This window comes from Enhydra lutris, unplaced genomic scaffold (assembly GCF_002288905.1).
Source record: "Enhydra lutris kenyoni isolate GAN:26980312 unplaced genomic scaffold, ASM228890v2 scaffoldscaffold16, whole genome shotgun sequence".
Taxonomy (NCBI): Eukaryota; Metazoa; Chordata; class Mammalia; order Carnivora; family Mustelidae; genus Enhydra; species Enhydra lutris.
Window position 1 is genome coordinate 1,093,700 of NW_019154100.1, and position 24,123 is coordinate 1,117,822.

Here is a 24,123-nt window from a genome sequence, read left to right on the forward strand (position 1 = left end):
CCATTTTCTGTGGTAGAGAAATCCAGATATCTCCATTAGCTTGGGTGGTCACAAAGGGTCTCTCTGAGTACCATGAGGAGCAGAGGGAGACAGGCACACAGTAGGAGAAAATGAGCAGGGACTGGAGTAAGAAGGGCTTTTTAAACAGAGCATCATTTGGACTTAATTCTGGGTATGATAAGGTTTAATAGGAAAGTATTAGGATATGATCCTGTGTTTCCAAAATATCACTCTGGGGGCGCCTGGGTGGCTCAGTTGCTTAAGTGCTGACTCTTGATTTCTGCTGGGGTCGTGATCTTGGGTAGTGAGATGGAGCTCTAAGCAGCTCCTTGCTGGGCATGGAGCCTGTTGAGATCCTCTCTCCTCCTCCTTCTCACTCTCTCTCTAAAAGTACACACACACACACACACACACACACATTATGTGTAAAAATATAAAAGTATCACCCTGACTGTTGGGTGGAGAAAATATGTCACATATGGAGGCAACTCTGGAAGCAGTGAGATGGGTTAGGAGGATACTGCAGTAGTCCAAGCAGGAGGTGATGATGGTTTGGACTAAGATTGGGCAGCAGATGTGAAAATAAGAGGATTGACCTAGGATGTGTTTGAGAAAGGTAATGGACGAGAGGATGTCTCATTCTGTCAATCATCCGTGACATAGCCATGAATCTGGAAATATGTGGAAATGTTAATTTTGTTATAGGCTGCAATCCATGCCCTTTGTCATCCACATCTCCTTCCATGGAATGAAAACTCATCAGATCAAATATTACTTTAATATAAAAGGGCCTTGCAAAATTGCACATGATGTTTGCTTTTCATAATGTTTGTTGTAATAGAATTTGACCTGTCGCTAAGATTCATTTAATATAGGCTTAAAGTGTTTTGCTTTCCTTTCACTTTCTCTAAAAATTTTTAATTACTGAAGTTAGAAAGTGTCTTGTTTAGCAAAGAGAGAAGTTAATACAACTGAGCAACTTTGTCTCTATAGTAACTCTGCAAATAAAAACACTTAGGTTTCTGTTATTTAGGTTGGGTACACAACATCTGAAATATAGGCCAACAATGATGAGAAGTTGTTGACTATGATGAAATCACACTTGGCCAGGAGAAGAAAGGAATTGTTTCTGTTATTGTTGTGTATTTTAAAACCTATTCTTAAAATTGGCTGAGAGTACAAATGTGTCAGTTTTTGCCTTGATATTTTAAGACGGATGACAAAGAAAGCAAAGGACAACCATAACTGACTTAAAATATGGCAAGTTAACAGAAGAATTGGTATCGTTCATTTTAAAGAAGAAAGACCACAAAAATTAAATGATTTTAAAGAAATTTAGAAATACTACTACAGTCTTTGAAACATTACCATAAAAAGGGATTACTTTGTTTCCTGTGGGGAAACTCAAATGCACATAGGATAATAGTCAAATGAACAAGAATGTCATAGTTTGAATAAATGTAATACTTTGAATAAGAAAATAATACAATAGAATGGTATGTGTGAATTGTACACTTTTTGATTACTTGTCAGTTCTTTCATTTTAGAAGAGTATACTTGATTCTTAATAATTAAACATTATTAGGAATTACATTTGCCTAATAAGGAAGGAATAGTGTCCTTGAGGCTGTTAGTCACAGTATATGACATTATTGATTTTTCCAGTCCATCCGATGGTATTTACACTTAGGTCCTTGATGCTTACATTTATGAAGAGCGAAATAGTCTAGGCTGAGGTGCACTATCTCCTTTTAAAAATTCTACTTCATTTTTTTGACAAAGCTTTTTCCTGATTTTGAAATTTCACTGCTTGTAAATACCTTTTTTTTTTTTAAGATCTTATTTATTTATTTGACAGACAGAGATCACAAGTAGGCAGAGCAGCAGGCAGAGAGAGAGGGGGAAGCAGGCTCCCTGCTGAGCAGAGAGCCCAACATGGGGTGGGGCTCGATCCCAGGACTCTGGGATCACAACCCCAGCTGAAGGCAGAGGCCCAACCCACGGAGCCACCCAGGCGCCCCCCACCTTTTTTTTGGTATAGAATGTATCTAATGTCTATACATGGGTAATATTACTTACTCTCAGCTTTGGTTAATATTTCACAGTTCTAAGTTCAATAAACATAACATTGTTAACCACATCAGTCTTAATAGAAAGGAGAACGTGGATGTGTTGTATCTATTGTCACTGCTCTATAATTTTTTTATTGCAGAAGTTCTTAACCAACAAGATAATTACAAAATAAACCATCCTACAAGATTCACATCCCCTGGGTGCCTGGGTGGCTCAGTGGGTTAAAGCCAGCCTCTGCCTTCAGCTCAGGTCATGATCTCAGGGTGTTGGGATAGAGCCCCATGTCGGGCTGTCTGCTCAGCAGGGAGCCTGCTTCCTCCTCTCTCTCTGCCTGCCTCTCTGCCTACTTGTGATCTTTCTCTGTGTGTCAAATAAATAAATAAAATCTTAAAAAAAAAAAAAGATTTACATCCCCCCATGTCAGTTTCAGCAGTTTTCAATTCAAAGTTTTCAAGTAATTGGCATTTTGCCTTAACACTCTAAAAAGACTATCTGAAATCTTTAAAGTGAGAACTACATCTATGTGTTTAATAAAATATTAAGGATATAAACTATTGTAGTCATGTAAATAAAAAGGTCTTTATTGGATAGTTTTAAAAATTATGTTAATCAGATTTTTTTTTTTTTTTGAAGAGTTTTATGAGTTGCCTGAAGAGGAAAAACCAAATGACCTGTTTTCTTTGACCTGTTTCTATCATTTGTGAAAGGTCCTCAGGGTCAACCAGGATGCCATGGAGCATTGTGGGGGACAGAAGGGGAGAAAACTGGGGAGGGGACAGGGAGCACTAGCTTTAACCTGGCATTAAGTCCAGTGGTAAGGCAAGAGGAGAAGGAGGCCACCCTTCCTGTTCTCCCCAGCACAGACCTTGCCGGGTGGGACTAGAGGGGTCGCAGAACCCCGCCAGGTCAGCGCGGGGTGGAGAGCGCCCACTCGTCTCCGGACTCCAGAAAGCCTTCCTTCTCTTTTCAGAACACATTGCTGCACAGGTCATTTATTCTTGGTGCCGCTCGCTCCCTGGTGGCTTTATTTACGGTAAATGATCTAACGTCGGTCAAGAAGCACCGTTGAGGGATGATTGTTGAGGGTTGTGGAGACACAAACGTCCTCTACAAACCCCAAATACCTGCCTCTTTATAGGTACTTAAAGACTCGTAAGTGACCGTTTCTAACTCTGGACACACACACACACACACACACGTATGCATGTTTCGTTTCTATTCCTTATGCAAGTTTCCTATCTAAAACTTCTTTCCTCCTGCATCCATTACCTATCATAGCGCATCTAACCCGTCTCCCTTATTTGGGGCTGCACAGCTCATCGGTCCAGCCGGCTGGGGAGCTGTTGCTTCTGCGAACGCCGCCGGCAGCCCGAGCGCTGAAACATGCTGAAGGCGAGCAGGCAGCGAAAGAGTGAAGAAAACGCTCTCCTCCCGCTCCGCTCCTCCACCGCCGCCCTCCCCAGTCGCCCCGGGCCCCCGCCCCCAAACCCGGCGCAAAGTTGGCCTGGAGACGGGGCAGAGGGACCAGGGGCCCGGGCGGCTGATGGCAGGATGCCGGCGCGGCGCGTCCCGCAGCCGCCAGAGCCTCCGGCCGCCGCCGCCGCAGCTGTCACCTCCTCGCGCGGCCGCCCGGCGCGCCCCTCGCCTTCAGCCGACAGCTCGGAGCGGTGGGGCTAACCGCTCCCGCTCACAGGTCGCCGCGTCCCCAACTCCCGGTCCTCACCCCAGCCCACGCGCTGCCTCCTGCGCCCCCGCCCCCGCCACTGCAGCGGGGGCAGCGGAGTGGCGCTCCCCAGGACCGTCGGCCACTTTCCCGGGCACGCCACCGCTGCTGCTGCGGCTGCCGCCCAGCGCCGCAGCCCGCAGCCCAGCCCGCGGACGCCCCCGGCCAGGTGACGGGGACCCGCGCCTGAGCATCCCGGGGCGTGCGCTGGGTGCGAAAGCGGGGGGCGGGAGGAAAGGGGGCGGAGGAGTGCCTGATTCCCCGGCGGACCCAGGAAGTTGTCCTTAAAAAAAATATATATATATATATATCGCCGGCCCGCGGTAGAGCAGCCACCTCGTCAGAGCAGCATGTGGACTGGCTCGCCGGGTCCCCTAAGTGCTGTGTGGCTGCCGCTGCCGCTGCCGCCGCCGCCGCCGTCAGAGCAGCCGCTGCTGCCGGCAGCAGGAGCCCCGCGCGGGGCGAGGAGCGGGGACGCGCTGCCGCCGCGTCCCCTGCTTGTGGGGACGCGCTGCCGCCGCGTCCCCTGCTTGCCGCTGGCCGCTTCTTCTCGGGAGGTGGCAGTCACTGTTGCTGCTGAGAAATCAGCCCGCTTTTCCGCGCCTGGTCGTCTGGTGAGGAGTTGAGACTCTGCGCCTCCTGCTTGGACCCACATGGCTTGCTACCTGGTCATCAGTTCGAGACATCTCAGCAATGGGCACTATCGGGGCATTAAAGGAGTCTTCAGAGGGCCCCTCTGCAAGAACGGATCTCCCTCTCCGGTAACCTGCGCGCACACACACACACGTTCAAAATCAAGATAAACAAAAAGAGATATTGTCCTGGTACAATGAGTGGGTGGTGGATATCCACCTTACCCATGAGTATATTGTGTCTGTTTTTACAATTTATTGACAGGCTGTTACACAGCAAGGGGTGTGTGTTTACATATGTATGTTCAACACAGTCATTAGCATCTGTAGTACCATGGATGCAAATATTTACCGAATGCAGTTAACTGCAGGGCTGTGAGGGTAGCTCCTGTGTGCTATGTCAAGTTATGAATCTACTGATTTGGGCAGTGTAGAAAGTTTGAGTGGCACTTTATAGCCATGCTTTGGGAAGTCATCAGTTGGGATTAGTTAAAAAATGCTGCCCTTACTTTATAAGAAAATAAACTTCTTCAAGATTTTGCATCAAGGTACTGGCAGATGGAAAGGTGTTGGACGCCAACACTTAATTAAATCTAATGCTTAACTGTGCAGGTTCTTTAAAGAACGTTAGAGTCTTTTGTGGAAATATGAAGTGGATAGTTTGTGGTATTAGGTACAAATATATTTACATACAATTGGAGTGATCACTCAACTTAGTGCACTATTCAATTTAGTTTACTATTTGATTTATTCAAGTATTTTTTTTTGTAAAATAATTTTGGCCACACTCTAGGACTTCGATATATTATTAATTTATTAATTGGTTCATGCTATGGGCTAATGTACAGATTCAAATATATTTCAAAAAAATGTCATTATATGTTAGGGGGAAAGTTTTGGATTATTAATAAGTGACCAGGGACAAGTTTTCTAGTTTAATAGAAAAACCAGTATTTTAAGTCTGAATGATATAAAGAAGGAGAACTTAAGTTGCCTGATTTTTATTTATTTTTTGCACTTTTCATCATGTTTTAATGCTTCATTAGCATGAATTATTCAAAACTGCAATATATCTTTAAAACTTTTTGATTAAGTGCTATATGTGATTTGCAAGAGAAATTTTAAATCAGAAAGTCCAAGTATCCAGAGATACCACTAGGACTCCTAATTACGACAAGCTAGTGCCTCACATGTTTTTATGCTCTGTGAATGTGGGTCGCCGCGATCCCTCCCACCCCCTCAACTACATGGTACTGAAGCAGAAGTGTTAGAATGGAATATACTGTTTATATTGGCACTTACAATTAGACTCTGAGGGCTAGAGGGGTCTTGGAGAGTTTTAGTTGAAGAAAGCCCACATTCAATCCTTCTGAGCAGCTGGTCTGAATCCTTTCTATTTTTAAAGATTCTCAGGATTGGAGTTTCTGCAGTCTCAGCAAACCACCTCAATGTTTAAGAACCCACAGTGTCAGAATCTTCCTTCTAGCCAACTTAAATCTATCGAGTTTTTCCTTGAGCTCATTTCATCTTGAAAACCTAGAATATTCCTCCTTTCTCCAAGGTATTAATGTTCAACACTTTGCTAATCTCTGTGGCTATGTTCCGAAACCCCCTCTTTGGTTATAGAAATCTGAACTGGGCAAGGTGTTATAGTCTATATGCCTTAATCATTCACAGGATAAAGGAAGAATTACTTCGTAGTTCCTATATTGTTCAGTTCTATTTAAGTTTGTTAGAATATGGAATTAATCTTCCAAAATCTAAAGGGCTTGTAGAGACAATTTCTGTCACATGGTCAGAAGGGGTCCTTCCTTCTCCACTGTGGTCACTCATCTCCCAGAAGCCTGACGGATTCCCCAGAGACGGACACATGAACAGGGTTATGACAAGACAGCCCGTAATCCACATGGCTCTGCGGGCTGAGCAGGTGCTCACACCCACAGGACACTATTCCCATTCACTGTTGGGCTCATTTTTATAAAATACTAATTCATTTACTTTTACCTAGTTGTTATACTTTGACTCATGGGATTATTCTCTCCAATATTTACACATTTGAGTGTACTTAAATTACACTGGCAGCATTCAAAAAATAGCCAAGTTTGTCTGTTTATGGACTTCCTACACCTGATTTATTTTGTCTTCCTTTACATTTTACTATGAAATTTGAATGACTTTTTCAAGGTTTCAGTAGTTTCTCACATGAGATAGGCAGTGTGTGAAAAATTGATGTTCATTCATTCTCTGTCACAGGTAGGTTTTTGAGACAAGTCATGGCCTTCACGTTACCTGACACTTAATCTTTCTTCCTAAATTAGATTAGGTCTCTACCTTCTGGAGCCTAGACTCTTGAGCATGTAAATAATAGTTTCCTAGTTTTTAAGTAATTGTTTCCTAAATAATAGTTTCCTAGATGACTGCATGTTTACCTTCTTTATTAATGGGTTGTAAAGCATGAAGCTAAAAACTGGGTGATGTATCATTTCTTTTTTATATTGAGCAATACACACCCCTCGTTACTTTCAGGTTGATACACATTTATTGATTTTTTTCATCAACATAAATATTAAACTCACAGATCCGTAAGATAGTCATTTATTTTTTTCTTAAAGCACTTATCTACTCTGGCAATACCTTTTTATTATGTTTTCCCAAATTTTGTGCTCAGAGTGTCTCAAATCAACCTCTACATCATTGACTTGGATTATTTCCACTCACTGAGACTCAGTTTATCTGGGACTCTGAAGTGGGATACAATCATTAGTTGATTTAACTCAGTCTTATTAAGGTCTGCAATACTTCAACTTTGGTTCTTACTCTTTTAATCCAAATGTTCTTCTATTTTAATCCATACTTTCCTGTTTTAATAGAGCACTTAACACAATTATCGAATGAGACTATTTTGTAACATCATTATAGAAAGGAGACAAGCTACAATTTCATTTTGATGTAAGGAGAATTTCTTTATATATTTATATATATATACACACACACACACATATATGTATATGTATACATACATATATATACATATATATGTGTATATATATATATATAGTGTGTATATATATATATCCCGTTCCATTTTATATATATATATATATATATACACACACATATCCTTACAAGAAATATATATCTTCTGATATCTATCTGGGTAATATGAATTTAGTATTTCAGTATCTCCTGGATATAATTCTTCACTCATATATTGAAAGTAGTTACATATATTTGCCATGTTCAAATCACATGCCTGTAGTCTCTAGAGTCTGGACACGTGGTATTAAACTAACAGCACAAAGGAAATGATTATATTTATATACATTTTTATTTCAAAGGATTTCATTTAGAAAACATTGAATCATTACATGGAGTTCTTCTAATAGAAACTTAGTGGGATACTTGAGAAATAAATAGAGCATTTTACCCCCAAACAATTTTCACAGATCAGCAAACTGGAAATCCTGGAGTCAAATTCAGCTCCTGTCTTCAAAGTGAACATGTGCAAATATCTTGTCTGTGGGATCTCTTTTCTTTTGGGGACTTGATATGAACAAAATAACATACTGCTTTTCATCCAAATTAGAATATGAATAATCGATGAGATAGTTTATGTTACTTTAAATCCGGGGATAGATTAAAGAAAAAAAAAAAAGAAAATGACAGAGTAAATTACATTGTACTTTGTACACCATTGAGTACTACATAGTACTTAATGGTAAAAGTGTCTAATTTTAGAAAGTAAATTTGCACCCTCTCACATGTTAGGATATTTATCTCCCACCCTATCACAACTCTGAAATAAAATGACTAAGTGATGACTTTAGAAATCCGTATCATGTACACAAACACATGTACCCATTCTCAGTACCTACACATACGCATACAGATACAAAGTTATCAGTGCTCAAACCTGAGAAGTTACCTATGTATTACATTCAGTTTTTACCATCAAACATGTTAACCATGAAACTTTGTTACCATAATTGAAATATTCATTAAGAGAATAGTCTATAGGTACATTCATTTGTGTGTGTGTGGACTTCTAAGTTCTTCTATCACCATGTTTGACTTCAGTAGAACAAATAATATCCTCTACATAGTGCCAAAAATATGTTTGAATTTATTCTTAGTTATTTTTTGTAATGACAAATACTGTTTCAAATTTGGATTCATGTATGGTTTGTTACTTAATTTGTGTGTGGTTAATAATATGACTATCATTCAGGTTACCAATTGATGAAATATTAATAATAATCATAGTTGTATATTTTATCTGTGGTGCACGTTTAGCTTATTACCAGTCTTTTGAAGCTTATGTAGGGTGGTACAGCTTAAGAAGTGCTTATTCCTGAGAGTGTCATAGTTAGACATTTAGAACTATCTGTTTCTGGATTTGCCTCTTACTACCCCCCAAAACATTGGATATGAAGAAATTTGGGGGTTTTTCACCTGAGCAACAGATCAGGATTCTTGGATTTTGTTGTTGTTTTTATTTTGTTCTGTTCAGTGATCTTATTCTAAATTATGTATCTGACTAAACTGCCTAGTGGAAGGAGGTGGCATACAGTGAAACCAGCATTTTAAATGGATTAAAAAATCATAGAAAGTTCCCTTTTAAAAATTAAAAATGCATTTCATTTAAGCAGTCTAGAAACAAATTGCCTTGAGGTACATCTCTTCAGAGAACTCCTTATGAAGCAATGAGTGCAGACCCAACCTTGTTGTTTCTTATGCCTGTACTCTTCTATGTGCATTTTCATTATGTTCACTAAGTACATGTTAAACACATCTAAAAATGATCTCAAACTGATATGCTTTTCATGTGCCAAATATAATTATGAAGATGTAGTCTCCCATAGAGAAGTCACCTGTGTCCTCTTTTGGAATTCATGAATAGGCTAATACTGCCTTTTATGCTGAAACTTGTAGATATTTCCAATAAAGAAGACTGAGGTATGACTCTTATATGTTTTCTTTGTTATGACAAATATTGAATTAAGCAAACCCCTTTCTTCTCACTGTCTTTTCAATCCCTTTCTTCTTTTCCCCAACTATCTGATTTCAGAAACTTGTAGTTGGCATTTATGCTTTCAAAAAGAATTGTCAAGTTTTTAGGTCTTAAATTTGTGTTTCTGTGCCTTTGGAAAGTTCCTGTGGTTAGAGGAATCAAATGAGTATTTGAGTGGTATAGTTTATGACTTTTGTTAGGTTGTCTTACACTTATTTCATGATTAAAATTTGATAGATAAAATCCTTTGATTTGTTTCTTTTAGACATACTGTAAAGATAACCTCTATTTTAAATTTCCGCTCCATAATTTGGAAACAAACTAAAAATAAAACATATTGGCATCATGGAGATTAAATGAGGATGGCATTTGACATATAACTTGATCATTTGTAGTTGAACGAGGAGCTATGGTATCTTTGTTGTCTAATGCGTATGCACTGTGATACATACTTTTCATGCGGTAATGACAGAGCTTGAAGTATGAGTAGGTTTTAGGCTATGTAGGGAGCAAGGAGCAGGAAGAGTAATACATATTTCAAATAACTCTAGGAAGTGTCTTTCAGTGTGAATTTGGTTTGCTCTAAATACACATTGTCAGAATAATTCTTTAATACACACGTATTCTGTAGAAAGTAATTCGAATCAAAATTGAAGTAAAAATGCTACTTTGCTTGAAAATATCTTGGTTTTAAAAAATACAGTTTTTCAGGTAATCCTTATAAACTGACAGGTGACAGCCTTTGGTAGACAGATTTTGTGAGTCAGGTTTACTTAGTGGATAAGGTGTGGAGTGAGAAATTAAATATTTGATATGTTTTCATGACAAAGTGTAGTTATGGTGACGTTAGTAATAGACCAGTCACCAAGTTCCACAGTCTTTCTTACTTTGGAAGTATTTACCGAACCTCAGAAGAAAGTCTGGAAAGATGAATCACATTATATCTTAGACAATGTTCTCACTTGTTACTAAGACCTTGTTGGGTTACTGAAGACAAAAAATGGCAAAAGAATATTATATAGCGTACAAAATGAAAAAGGGCTTTTAGAAATATTTACCCATGTATGATGTTTCGTTCCCCTGATAACATGTATTGAACTAATCCCTTCTTTCATTCAAATTTGATACCTAAAATCTAAACATATACTCTGAAAAACTGTTAAAAGACTTTCCTCACAGATAAAGAGAACTATTGGAATTAGCTATTTTTTTTTTTTCTTTCCTTCCTTGGCTGGTAGGAAACTCAGAGACAAATGTGTGGCTTAGCAAAGCCATGGGGATCGATGTTGGCCTCCCAAACAACATGATGTCCCCGCCCCTGCTCATCTCCTATTCCCAGTTCAGTTTTATTTTAATTTTCCACTGCTCTCATTCTCTTAAATGTATGTTTTATTGCTTCAATGTATAATATTTCTTTCAGATGACTTAGTTCTATTGTGAACTTGTAAGTCAGGCTATAAATAAATAATGAAATATGGACTATCTAAATATAAGGATGCTGCTCAGGATTGTACTGGACAGCTTTGACAATGATTCATGGAATCGGGAGTATTCATTTTGTTCATTTGTTTCAAGTATAATTAGGGCTGCCAATTTTTTTGCTTTGACAATTGGCAAATTTCTTTTGGCAAATTTTACTTCACTTCAGTGTGGGTGTGGGTGGCAGGATATAGTTTATTTTGAAACAGATACTGTCAGTTTGTTTTTTTCTAAACAATCCTTTCCCTCCCTGTTATTCCTCTTGCCATTGATCCTTTCGTTAGAATGATCATCAGGGTTTTTTTTTCCATATCTTTTTTTGCCTTATGTGTAAAGGTTGGCATGTATGTCTAACTCTAGAGGTACAGACCCCCGCAAATGGTGAGAACCACCCTGTTCTGTCTGCTTCCCAACCGAAGCGTACAAGTTTCTTCTCTGTTCACCATCCACATTTAATGTTCATCTCCAGCTCAGAATTTAGAGCTTCCCCCATATCTCCATTCAGAACCTACCTACCAGTGTTCTTCCCCTGCCCACCTTCCCACAGCTATGACTCAGCACTTCACTTGTCCCATCTACCTCCTGAGCAACAGATCCAGTCAGTACCTCCCCCCACACACAGATGTCCTTTCCAGAACTCCATTTTGCAATGAATAATTATATTCCCTAACATTTTCCTTGGCAAGCAAAGGCTAGATGCGTTTCCTCTTTGTGAATGAAATAAATATCATATTCTAAACAGAAAATAACCCCTGGGCCCCTTTTTTTGGAATGTGGATGGAAGGGATGGAAGCTCCACTGAGGTCTGTCTCTTCCTATTAATGGGCTTCATCTAAACATGAAGTCAAGAGATACCCTGATGGCCATATGAATTCCATTCACATTATCTTTAAAATGATCAGAGTCCCTGGATGGTATCTAAGAGTCTTGATGGTCCAGCTCCTATCAGTGCCTTTAACTCTGTTTTTCCACCTGATCCTATGCTGTAGCCAGTCCAAACTACTGAGAGTTCTTGACTATGATGGGTATTTCTAGACCTTTATTCCATCGCACATGCTGTTCCTCTGGCACAAATCCTCTCACTGTCTTCATTGCTTGCATCGTGTTTTATATATTCTTTCTGACCTCACTGAAGAGTTGAGTCCTCATGTGATTTGACCCTGAGTTCCCTATCGTGAGTCAGGCACTTTTCTTGTAGGCTGCCACCACACCCATTGCTTACCTTGATTATTGCTGAACTCTAGTTGTTTCTTGGTCTCCATTTCAGTCATAGGATGTGAGATCCTTGAGGTCATGTCTGCTCTTACCCTTATGTCCCCAGAGCTGAGCACAGCTTGTGGTTCATTATTGATTTCAACAGGGAGGGGGAAAAAAGGGCTTTGATGGAATTTAACTGGCATAAATGTGTTCCCTTTGGTCCCTACAGTATCTCCATGAAGACATCTTTTCCTTAGAGACTGTTTTCCCAATTTAGTTCACCAGAATCTTTGAGAAAGTATACTGTTCTACTGATGGATTAAGTGGTCACTGTTTTCATAGTAAGGCTTCTTGCTTTAATATCTACCAAGATCATCTGGTCAATTGCTTCAAGTATAATTTAATACTTCCTATTAACCCAAATTGCAGAGTGCTTTATTCCATGTAACCATTTCAGAATATTTTTGTTAAAGGCCACAAGAGACTGAAGATTGGCTATGTATGAATAGATGAAATTTGTACAGAAGTTGATTAAGCCATACTTTTCATTGGCACATATTTAATAGCTTCTGAGAAATGAATTATAAGTTAGGAATTTGATTATTCCCTTCCTATTTATGAGTGTATAATAATAAGAAAAAACAGTGGTTCTTCTACCTTTTCTTTTTCTCTGTCTCTCACTCTTCCTCTCTCCTTCCTTCCTTCCTTCTTGTCTGCCTCCTCCATTTTTCCCTCCTCCTCATGCTCTCTGTCATTTTTTTTTCTTTCCTTTGAAAGAGACAGTAATTCCCTGACCAGTGGTCACTATAGTCCTTGAGAAAACACCATCCTAGAGCAGCCATGGTGGTTTTTGCATAATTGCCAATACTTCCCTATTGCTTAAACTTATTAGTTACATACATTCCCACAACATTTTGTTAGCACTTGTTCTTTCTTGGATCAGTCGAGATGTGGCCACTGTAGATAAAAGCAGCTTGGGCTCCTTCTAAAAAACGATTTTTTTTTTTCATAAGCACATCAAGCCAGTTTTATTTTAAGAGTGCAAGAGTAGTAAAAATTTGGGAAATTTGGTCATGTAATTTATTACATTAATAGGATAAAAGTAGGGGCACCTGGGTGGCTCAGTGGGTTAAGCCTCTGCCTTCTGCTCAGGTCATGATCTCAGGGTCCTGGAATGGAGCCCTGCATCAGGATCTCTGCTCAGCGGGGAACCTGCTTCCCCCTCCCGTCTGCCTGCCTCTCTGCCTACTTGTGATCTCTCTCTTTCTCTGTCAAATAAATAAATACAATTTTTAAAAAAGATAAAAGTAAAAAAAAAAAAAAACCTTATACATACTTATCTTCAGTGCCTCTCGAACTTTTTTTCAGACTTTTTAATGCATGTAAGAATTACCTAAGGCTCCTGTAAACTTGCAGATTCTGAATCAGTATAAACAATGAATTGTTAGCTAAAATAGCCAGCCCTCTAAGGTAGAGATAAAGAGAGATAGTAATACTATCTGGGATGGAGAAATCAGGTATATTGGATGGTCAGTTTCTTTTTTTTTTTCTTTTTTTCTTTTTTTTTTTAAGATTTTATTTATTTATTTGAGAGAGAGTGAGAGAGAGCATGAGCGAGGAGAAGGTCAGAGAGAGAAGCAGACTCTCCGTGGAGCCGGGAGTCCGATGCGGGACTCGATCCCAGGACTCCAGGATCATGACCTGAGCCGAAGGCAGTTGTCCAACCAAGTGAGCCACCCAGGCATCCCGGTCAGTTTCTTAATACAAATAAACTTTTCTTTGTTTTTAGGATTTTATTTATTTATTTGACAGACAGGGATCACAAGTAGGCAGAGAGGCAGGCAGAAAGAGAGAGAGAGGAGGAAGCAGGCTCCCTGCTGAGCAGAGAGCCCGATGCGGGGCTCGATCCCAGGACCCTGGGATCATGACCTGAGCTGAAGGCAGAGGCTTTAACCCACTGAGCCACCCAGGCGTCCCCAAATAAACTTTTTTTAACAATTGCTAACAGATATTTGATTACTTTGCCTTATTCATAGGATATAAATATTGAAAGGGTGCTTAGCAATCTAGTTCAGTCTCCCACTATCTATTTTTAAAATATATCACTATGATAGACAATAACAACTCCTCAAAGATGTTCATGTTATAATCCTCAAAACCTTCTAATCTTTATACACATGGTAAAGTGGCTTTGCAGATGTGACTAAATTAAGAATGTCGAGAAGATTGTCCTGGATTATGCAGGTGGGTCAAGTTTAATCACAAGGGCCCTGTAAGAGGCAGACAGAAGTGTCAGGGTCAGAGAGAGAGCTTTGAAAACGCTATGCTGCCGGGTTCAAAGACAGAGGAAGTGGCCACAAGTCAAGGAATGCTGGCAACCTCTTGAAGTTCAATAAGGCAAGTAAATGGATTCTCCCATGAAGCATCCCAAAAGATCATAGCCCTGTTAGTACCTTGATTTGACTTAATGGATTGAAAGATGATACATTTGTGTCCCTGGAAGCCAGTATATTTGTGTTAATTTGTTAGAGCAGCCAGAGGAAATGAATACAACCACTCTTAACTTGTGTGAACATTCCCAGGGGTGGGAAGCCTCTGTTCCCCAAAGTGACTGATCCTCTTGAGAAAATAATGTAATTAAGGCTGAGTCTCCTGCCCCTGCCCAGATGTCTCTGCCTCCCTCTTGCTTCTACTCACTGTTCCTCATTCTGCCCTTTGGAAAAAGAGGATAGATCTACCCTCAGGACATGACATCCCTTCAACTATTCAGAGACAGCTGGTGGATGGATTTTCATTGTTAAATCATGTGAAGAACTGAAAAATTTGTGAGAATTCATCTTCTCTGTACAACAGTTGCATTGTTTTCTTATACATTAATTGAATTTTCTGCAACTCAAAGTGGCTTATTTATTATACTTTTTATGTAAATCAAGTTTTGAAAGATACTTGTAGTTTTTATATTCTTGAAAGATGGTAAACTCAGTAAAACATTATCATACATTTAGAAAAATACTGTCCACACTTTCAGCTACTTCCCCTAGATAGTTCCCTTTTATACTATATCCATCATCTTTATGAAAGATAAATTTAAGAACACAAACATCATATAATTTCAAAGGCACATCTTAAGGCTCTCTTTCTTAATTTCTTTAGTCTTTGATTTAGACATTTGCAAATTCCTGGGGGAGGGGAAGCATTACTTTTAAATAAAAAGTGGTGGGACCAATTGAAGTAATGATTATAATTTCATGAAGTCGCCAACATTTTCTATGCTAGAAGTAGTGGTAGCTAAATGGAAAGCTTTTTTTTAACTTTAGTGTCGACGAGTAACATAGATTGTAAATTGTCACAAATTATAAGCATAAAGATTTTTAATGCCTCAGATGTGGGTAGAGAACACTGCAGTTCCCTGGGAGCCCCAGATATGCCCCTTACCAAATACCACCTACCCCAAAGGCAGTGAAGTGTCCTTAGGCCAGATTATAAAATGCCTTATTTTTTGAAATGACGGCAAAGTGAGCTTTAGTAAAGAATGCATATGTTTGCAGCTCAGCTGCCAGCAAAGTGTTGAATGAAGCCCCACTTTTTGGGTCGGGTAGGTAACGACAGAGATTTTCAGCTGCTTCATTTGTCTAGTACAAGTGATGGAAGCAAACTTGTTAACTACTTGAAACAAGTGAACAAAAGAATCATGATTCGGTAAGAATGAATGGATTTATGCTAATAAAACACATGGATTACATCCAGGGTGACATCTATGAAGCATTTTATTATCTTTTCCTTAATATTACACGTTGGAATTCAAAGATCCGACCATCATATAGATTTAGTAATCTCTTGCAAATGGTTAGGAATGGCTCTGTTGAGTTTTCATTATTTGAGAGGAGACGTGAATTATGTATTTAGTGGCAAGATAATAATAAATGATTCAAGGAAAGAAACCTCTAGCTTGGACTTCCCATAAAAAATGAAATTTATGTGCAAATGATGTGTAAACTTTATTACAAAAGTTGTTATAATTTCACACGCATGCATGAGGATAAAATATGTTTGTGTTACCATGGAAACAGGATTATTGCCAAGAGGATTATAGATAATACCCAAACAATGCTTATTTATATTAATCAATCCTAATTTAAGTGGATTTAAATATATTTAAAGAACTGACCATATATTTTCAATAAAATTTATACTCCTCCTCCAATACCCCTATGCTGTATGGTATGAGATCAAGAGTTCTGTCTGATGTTGCTTGAAAATCTTTGGTGATAGCCACTGATGATTTGTTTATCATCAAAGAAGGGAGATCTGTGGACTGTGTTATAAAGGAAAAGATGTAAAGAGTGATAAGCCTTCCTTATGTGTGCCTTCCAATAGTAGATCACTTTGCTGTGATTTTTTGTTTGTTTTTTAAAGTCATACTCAGTTCCATACTCTGGGATCATCAGGGTGGACTCTACCCCTGAAAGTGATAGAGAAAACCAGTTCTTCCCAGGGAACAGAACAGGTGAGAAGGTATAACTACTGAGAAATCATAATTGGCACAAAGATACTCAGAGAGAGTGGCCTTGGGTGGATTTATGTAGTATATAAGCATCACTTAATCTGAAAATCTTAGAATTGACTCAGTACACACTAACTCGAATACAGTGTGTGATCTGCTTCCGTGACACAAATTTAGGCATGTAAAGTTTTAAATTCTTCCCTCAGTTGTCAATATAAGGCTGACCCTAGGATTCCGTTTCTGATCTCGATGAGGGCCATGCTTGGTGAAACGGGGAAAGAAGCTGCAACCTCCAAATATTTTGCCTCCCTCCCTGTTGGAAACAACTCATTAATGTTTGACCAGTGGCTTTCAGGTGGTTGTTTTGTTTTTTAAGTGCTGATGTATATGCTCTGTTCAAACAAAATCCTAGGAGCAAGGCAAAATCCACAGAACTACGACTGCTTCTGGGAAGGTGGGGAGTGAGTGTTGGATGGTTAAAGTCCCTGCCTTTTCCTCTGGATCTGGGCAGAGGAGCTGGTGGGGTGTAAGATGATGCAGATAAGGGCCAACCGGGTAGGATCCCATGAGCCATGTAACAAGGAAAACATCTGAGGTAAGAATGTGACTTTTAACCTCACTACAGAATTAAATCCTCTGGAGTAGTTCTGTCCTGAGAACTTATACTTCCTTTCTATGGGTTGTGCCAGACAAGATAGGTGACTATCGCTTTTGTTGTTACACACAAAACCAGAAATGGTTTATAAACAAGAAAATAAAAGAGTACCAAATTTGAGTCATCATTAATTCAGTTACTTGTGGAGTAAATGCATTATAATTAGGCCCTTTCTTATATGGAGAGAAGAACTGAGAATTAACTTCATAGATGTATGGACAGGAATGATACTATTTCAAGTTCACCCCAAATATTCCTCTTTGCTCTCTTAGGGTAATTTGGGGTAGTCTGGCCAAATGAGAGCTTTGTTGCTTTAAGGGTATATAACAGTTCCATCGAGAAAACAAAGAAAATGGAAGTTTTAAAGAATGTTTTGAATCAGGGGCACCTGGATGGCTCAGTTGGTTGAGTGTCTGCCTTTGGCTCAGGTCCTGAACCCAGGGTCCTAAGATTGAGCCCCACATCGGGCTCTCTGCTCAGCTAGGAGTCTGGTTCTCCCTCTCCCTTTGCTTGCTGCTATGCCTACTGTGATCTCTCTTTCTGTCAAGTAAATAAATAAAACATTTAAAAAAAATTATTTAAAAAAATAGAGAATGTTTTGAATCAATTGTAGAAACTCCTGTCAAGGAAGTTTGGTCAAAGGTATTAGAGACAATTAATATGATAACTTTGAAGACCCAATGCAATGATGATCACTTTAGATCTCTGAAATGCATCTGTGCTCACTAGAGGATAAGTCCCTCCCAGTGCTGCTTGGTGACAAAAGTTGCATGTTTTTATTTATTTCACATTTTAAGATAGAAACTGTGTTGTGTATAGGGTTTTGTTGTGTTCTTTATGCATGTATTTTGTCTTATTTTATGCATTTAACCCTCCCACTCTTGCAGTTTTAAGGACATTTTCCCCTTCTTGTATTCAGTGTAGAGGAGTAGCTAAGCCACATTGATTTAAGAGTTGAATTGACCGGTCCTGGTTTGACCTTCCTCTCTGGCTTTAACTAGCTGTGTGACTGCTCTGCCACTTCGATGCTCAGCTTGCTCACTGGGGATGTTACTGGTCTTCTAGGGCCATTGTAAGATGTGAGCGAGCCAAGGAATATTACCTGCTTAGCACAGTGTTTGGCACTTAGCAGGTGCCTAGTGAAAGGCAGCTGATGGTTACTCCTCGAGCAGTTGGCTTGTTCGGTCATAGACAGGTGTCCTTGACCTCTTAGCATGTTCTCCACACTGACTGGGAACTTGGCACTTTAATACCACCTTGTCGAAACTGTTGTCCTTTCGGATGACCCCGTCAGATGGCTCTTTACTCAAGTTGTGTCTTCGTGGGAAAGGAAGCATAGGCATGGAGGCCAGATAGCTTTGTGGTAACAAAGCCATTGCAAATAGCAGCCCCATGTTTTCACAACTTCCGTAATGAAAATTCTCAGTGTGCCCTACTTTTCCGATGCAGCTTTAATTCATGACAATGATACATTTTCCTGTTGTTTTTGTCAAAGCAAATCGAGTTAAGTAGATGAGTTGTTGTTATGATCTTGCATCCTTGTGGGAGGAATTTTTTTCTCCTCTTTTCTGTTAGGGACAGGTATTTAATCTAAAACTGCTGTCTCTATGCTGATTAGCATCCAGCCTCATTATTGAGTTTAAATATCTGTCTTTGACTTTGGAAATTCTAATGAACCAATCAGGTGTTCTTTCATCCATCACTTTCTCTTCCCAAAAAAAACCTACTACAGTGAAATATCTGAAAGAAGGAAATACTGTGTGACTAAGGATTGCATGTGGTATATGCAGATTCACATTATGGGCAAATATTAAGGCCCATATGTAGAACAAATTCTTATACACATACATTCTGCTTTTGCACACATAGAAAATATTCAGTCCCTGTATATCATTGTTGCAAAAAGCGTTTGTGTCAGTGTCTAGTCAGGATAACAGAAACCATTTGTAGCTTTTCAAAGGGTGCAAAATGCAAGGAATTCTTTACAAATGTGTTGAATAGCCTGTGGAAGAGAATAGGGGAAGGTGCTGTTGACCCAGAGATTAGTAATTGTAGGAAGTAGGTAGAATTAGTAGAATTGTAGGAAGATTAGTAATTGTAGGAACCCCTGGGGCTAGAGGAGCAAAGGGGAAAGGGTATTCCCTAAACCTGGAGACCTTACTCTGCTGGTCCTGACACCACTGCTGCTTCTGAAGACAGCGGAGGGGACTGCACTGTGGTCATCTAAGAGTTTGCAGGCCCTCTCTCTGCAGGCCTCCCTGCCCATGTGGCCGGTGCCTGCCCTGGCCAGCAGCTGACTGTTGCCTGTTGCACTGCCACGGGAACCTAGGAGTGCTAAGATGCCCAGGCAGCTTCAGGCAGAAGCAGAAGAAAGAGAATCATAGCTTCTTTCCTTATTCTAACTTCCATTTTGCTGCCAGTGCTTTCCCTTGGCAGACTGAACCAGAAACCGGCCGGCGAGGAGCTCTGCGGATATGCCATTGACACATCTCCAGAGAGTACCAGTGACCCTCAGAGAGCACAGGTTTGAATTGCCTGGTCCGCGTATACACAGATTTGCTTTGCTAAGTGCAGTCCAGTGCTATAAATGTCTGTTCTCTTCTTATGATTTTCCTAATATTTTCTTCTCTCTGGATTACTTTATTGTAAGAATACAGTATATAATATGTATACAAAATATGTGTTAGTTGACTTCCTGTGATCAGTAAGGCTTCTGCTCAACAGTAGATTAAGAGTCATTATGGTTTGAGGGAGTCAAAAGTTATATAGATTTTCTCTTTATTTATTTATTATGTTCAGTTAGCCACTGTATAGTACATAATTAGTTTTTGATGTGGGGTTCAATGATTCATTAGTTAAATGTAACGTAACACCCAGTGCTCATCACCTGTGTGCCCTACTTAATCCCATCACCCTGTTATCACCTCCCCCCCCCCCGCTCCCCTCTGAAACCCCCAGATTGTTTCTCAGGGTACATAGTCTTTCGTGGTTCATCTCCCTCTCTGATTTCTCCGCCTTTGGATTTCTGTCCCTTCTCCTATTGCCCTCCATGCTCTTGCTATTATTTTCTACAGATGAGTGAAACCATATGATAATTGTCTTTCTCTGCTTGGCTAACTTCACTTAACATAATCCCCTCCAGTTCCATCCAGGTCATGTCAACGCAAATGTTGGGTATTTACTGTTTCTGATGGCTGAGTAATGTTCCATTGTATTTACGTACCACATCTTCTCTATTGTTCATCTGTTGAAGGGCATCTCGGCTCCTTCCACAGTTCAACTGCCTGGGGTTGGTACCCCTAAGCCCTGCGTTGTGCAAGGGTCCACTGTAGCTTTCAGCTTCCAGTCCCAGAAAAGAGTAGGAGTAGTGAGAGTAGAACTGATCAACAACAGAGAAATACCCAGCACTGCATTTACACCACATTCCCTGAGACTGCAGAAACTAGAAGGGAGGAGCAACTCGTGAAGAAAATTATTTTATATCTGTTACACAGAAATCCAAAGAGTGGGTCCAAATGCTGTGTTCCACCCAGATCTCAGGTATATAGTTTCCTATCACTCTAACAAATTACCGTAAACTTAATGGCTTAAAATAATACATTTATTAATCTTTAGTTCTGTAAGTCCCATAGGGATCTCACCGGACTAAAATCAAGGTATAGGCAGGGCCACCTTCCTATCTGGAGGCTTTAAGGCAAAATCCACTTCCTTGCCTCCTCCACCTTTTACAATTTGCCTGTGTTCCTTGCTCAAGGCTATCCATTTCCATTTCTAAAGCCAGCAAGCTCTTCTCTCACCCTTTCTCTGATTCTCCAGAGCTGGAAAAAAACTCTTGGTTTTAAAAGATTCCTATGGTTAGATTGGGCCTATGTATCCCGGATCCTTTCCTCCCCTCAAGGTTCTTAGTTTTAATCATATCTGATAAGCCCCTTTTGTCATGTAAGATAGAGTTTAGGTTCTGAGAATTTGCTCCTGGGCATCCATGGGAGCCATTATTCTGCTGCAGGAATGTTAAGTTCTTACACACCTGTAGTTCCTCATTGGTTCTTCTCTCTCATAGACCTCTCAAACCCATAACCTCTAAAACTAAATTAATCTTCCATCCAGGGGGTTCTTCCTTGGTTAAGGACATCATCATCTTCACCCAACCCTGGAAGCTTGAAACTTGAGTGTTTTCCATTAATCCCTCAACAGACTGGTACTTCTGCTCATTTTACTTCCTAAATATTTCTCCAGTCTACCACTGTGCTATACCTCTTTCACCACCTCTGCCTCTTGCCAAGGAAGGCAAGCATTTTCCATTTTTCTGAAAACAAAATGCTTCTTGATTAACTGTGTCTGGTGAAGCTACCGATGCAAATAAGGGGCTCATGTTGTCTAGAATGGAGACACACACTGTACAAATAAACGTGCGTGACAAATGTCCTAGAAGAGGACAGTTCAGATCTTTGTGATTATGGTTCATTTTTTTTAAAAATTGGGGTTCAGAATTGTGAGTGTATTAGACAAAGGCCATCAGGGTGGCTCATTTCAAAGCAATCAGTACAAAGTACTTTTGTGTGTGTGTATGTGTCACTTTTTCTTGATTCCAGAATATAAAGATGAACAATAAGACTGTGAAATTATAAGTCAAATATGGCAATTCACTTACTTGTAGTAAAATTGAGCTAGAATGGCCTGGAGAGCTCATCTTCATCAGTTATTTCTAAATAGGGTTACGCTACAGATTTTGAGGTCCCCAGACTAGACTTGATGGAATCAGAATGCTGGGTGGTGGGTGGGAAGGCTGGGATGCCCTTTAATTAAACATGGTGCCCATGAGTGTATTGTACACATTAACAGTGTGAAATTACTGAACCAATGGCCACTCACCAATACTGCCTTGATTTGTAACTCAGAGGCCAGAGGCTGAGGAAGGTTTTGTGATTTGCGCGCTCTCTGTCCTCTCCTTTTCCCCTGATCACTGCTGTAGGTATCTTCCATGACGCTTCCCTGCTGCTCTAAATACCCCCCTAATTCTCAGTTTGCAGTCACAGTAACAGGTTAAAAGCACTCATTTTATGTCAGACATACTAGGCCGAAACAAGCCTTTTATACATTGTCTTATTTAATCTTTAGAACAATTTTAAGAGTAGGCACTGTTGTCTTCCACTTTGCAGGTGGGGTGAGGCTCCCCATTTCATAACCACTGAGTTGCAGAGATGGGCTTGGATCCTTGGATCCTTGGATCCTTGGATCCTTGGGCTTGGATCCAGGACCTTCAGATTCTAGGGCTCGGATTGTGAGACCGCTTCATAGAGAATTGATGATACTCTCTCTGTGCCACCAAGATGATCACATTCCTTTATTACAACCTAATGGCATTTCATTTGTTGGTTTACATATCTGTTTCTCCTTCTTTGAGTCTCTTGGCCATAGGCTCTGTGTCTTCTTCATCCAGGTAAACGATAGCACCTGGGTGCTATCTGGGTCTGTAGTGTGGTAGACACTCAAACTTAGTCCCCTTGGTCATTCTTTTATTCATTCACTGAATCTTAGTTGCTTACAGTGGGTCAAAACAAAAATATAAAGTTCAAGTAAACATAAAATGTGTGTTTCTGCACACACGATGTGATTAACAGGTAGAGGTTTGGCAAAATATTCATGTGTACAGCAGCCGATGTATAGGTACAATCAATGTTCAGATTTTAGTAAAAAACTAATGGTGAAAACTCTTGTTATTGGCAATTATGCAAAACTGTAAAGGTATTTTTCCAAGAGCCCAAAGGCGCTACGAATGCATAACACTTCCAAAGTGAAGCAGGTAATTTAAATATTTTTTTATCTCATGCAAATGGTAAATAATGTAATTCTTCAAGGTGAAAACCCCAAATTATCTCTCTTCATAGGAGGAAATAAAAATGTTTATTTGCTTCCTTTATTATTATGTACTTTTTCTTATTTTATCTTACACTAATTCTGCTCGTAAGTATGAATATTAAAAATCAATTTATGTATGTCAGGTGACAAGGCATAATGGTGTTATTACTTTATTCCTTCAGGTACGTGTGATTAAGCAACCAACTTCTTAGAAACATATAATCGAAAGAAAACTCATAAAACCGGCATAGTCCATTTTCATCTTATTAGAATTGGAGTTTTTAAAAATAATAATAATAAATCCCTTCATAAGTATATTAAACTATTTAATTACAGTGGTGAGTGATTTTCTAATGTTCACATTATTGAGGAATATAAGCGGGGTATTCATAACACATATTAATAAAAGTTAATTAAGTGATTGGAGTCCAGTTGTCTGAATCAGCATTTAAGTATTTATCAAAGTATAGCTCAGATTCTTCCAGAGGATATTAAGAGCAGGAGCAAGAGCCAGCTGAAGGACTTTCCCCGTGTTGTATCCTGCTGGGGGATTTTCTAGAAGATCTCTGGACTACTGGATCGTTGCTACAGAATATCAGCAGCTTGACTAATTGGCCTGACATCCCTGAGGTCTCCCTAGGCTGCTGGTCAGAATTCAAGCCATCTTATGTCCTTGTTGCAAAGCTTCTTGTCATAACTGCATTATGGCAACTGCAAACTTGCTGTGCATACTCTAAAAACTCCGATGAATTCAATAAGCGCTTACTGAGTTACTGGTTATTTTCATGTATGATTTATCTCATTTCATATTGGATGTTCATTCAGTTTACTGGCAACAAAACTGGAGCTCAGAGAGGTTTATAACTTCGCTAATGTCACAGCTAGCAGAAAGTAAGAGATTGGAACATGACTCTTCTAATATGAAATCTAGAACTCTGTACTACGTGTGAGTAGGTTGCTTTGAAAACCAGTTTTCAGGCTGCTAAGAAA

The 24,123-nt window shown here is 39.7% G+C and overlaps 1 protein-coding gene across 1 annotated transcript in view; it reads left to right on the forward strand.

Annotated features, from left to right (window-relative positions):
* Positions 1 to 4,449: 4,449 nt before the first annotated feature.
* The window catches only part of LOC111147382 (zinc finger protein 804B), a 524,142-nt gene continuing 504,468 nt past the window's right edge, over positions 4,450 to 24,123 (forward strand). The window contains exon 1 of the mRNA XM_022503386.1: positions 4,450 to 4,557. Within this exon, the coding sequence (XP_022359094.1) occupies positions 4,450 to 4,557 (108 nt within the window). The remainder of the gene's footprint in view (positions 4,558 to 24,123) is intronic.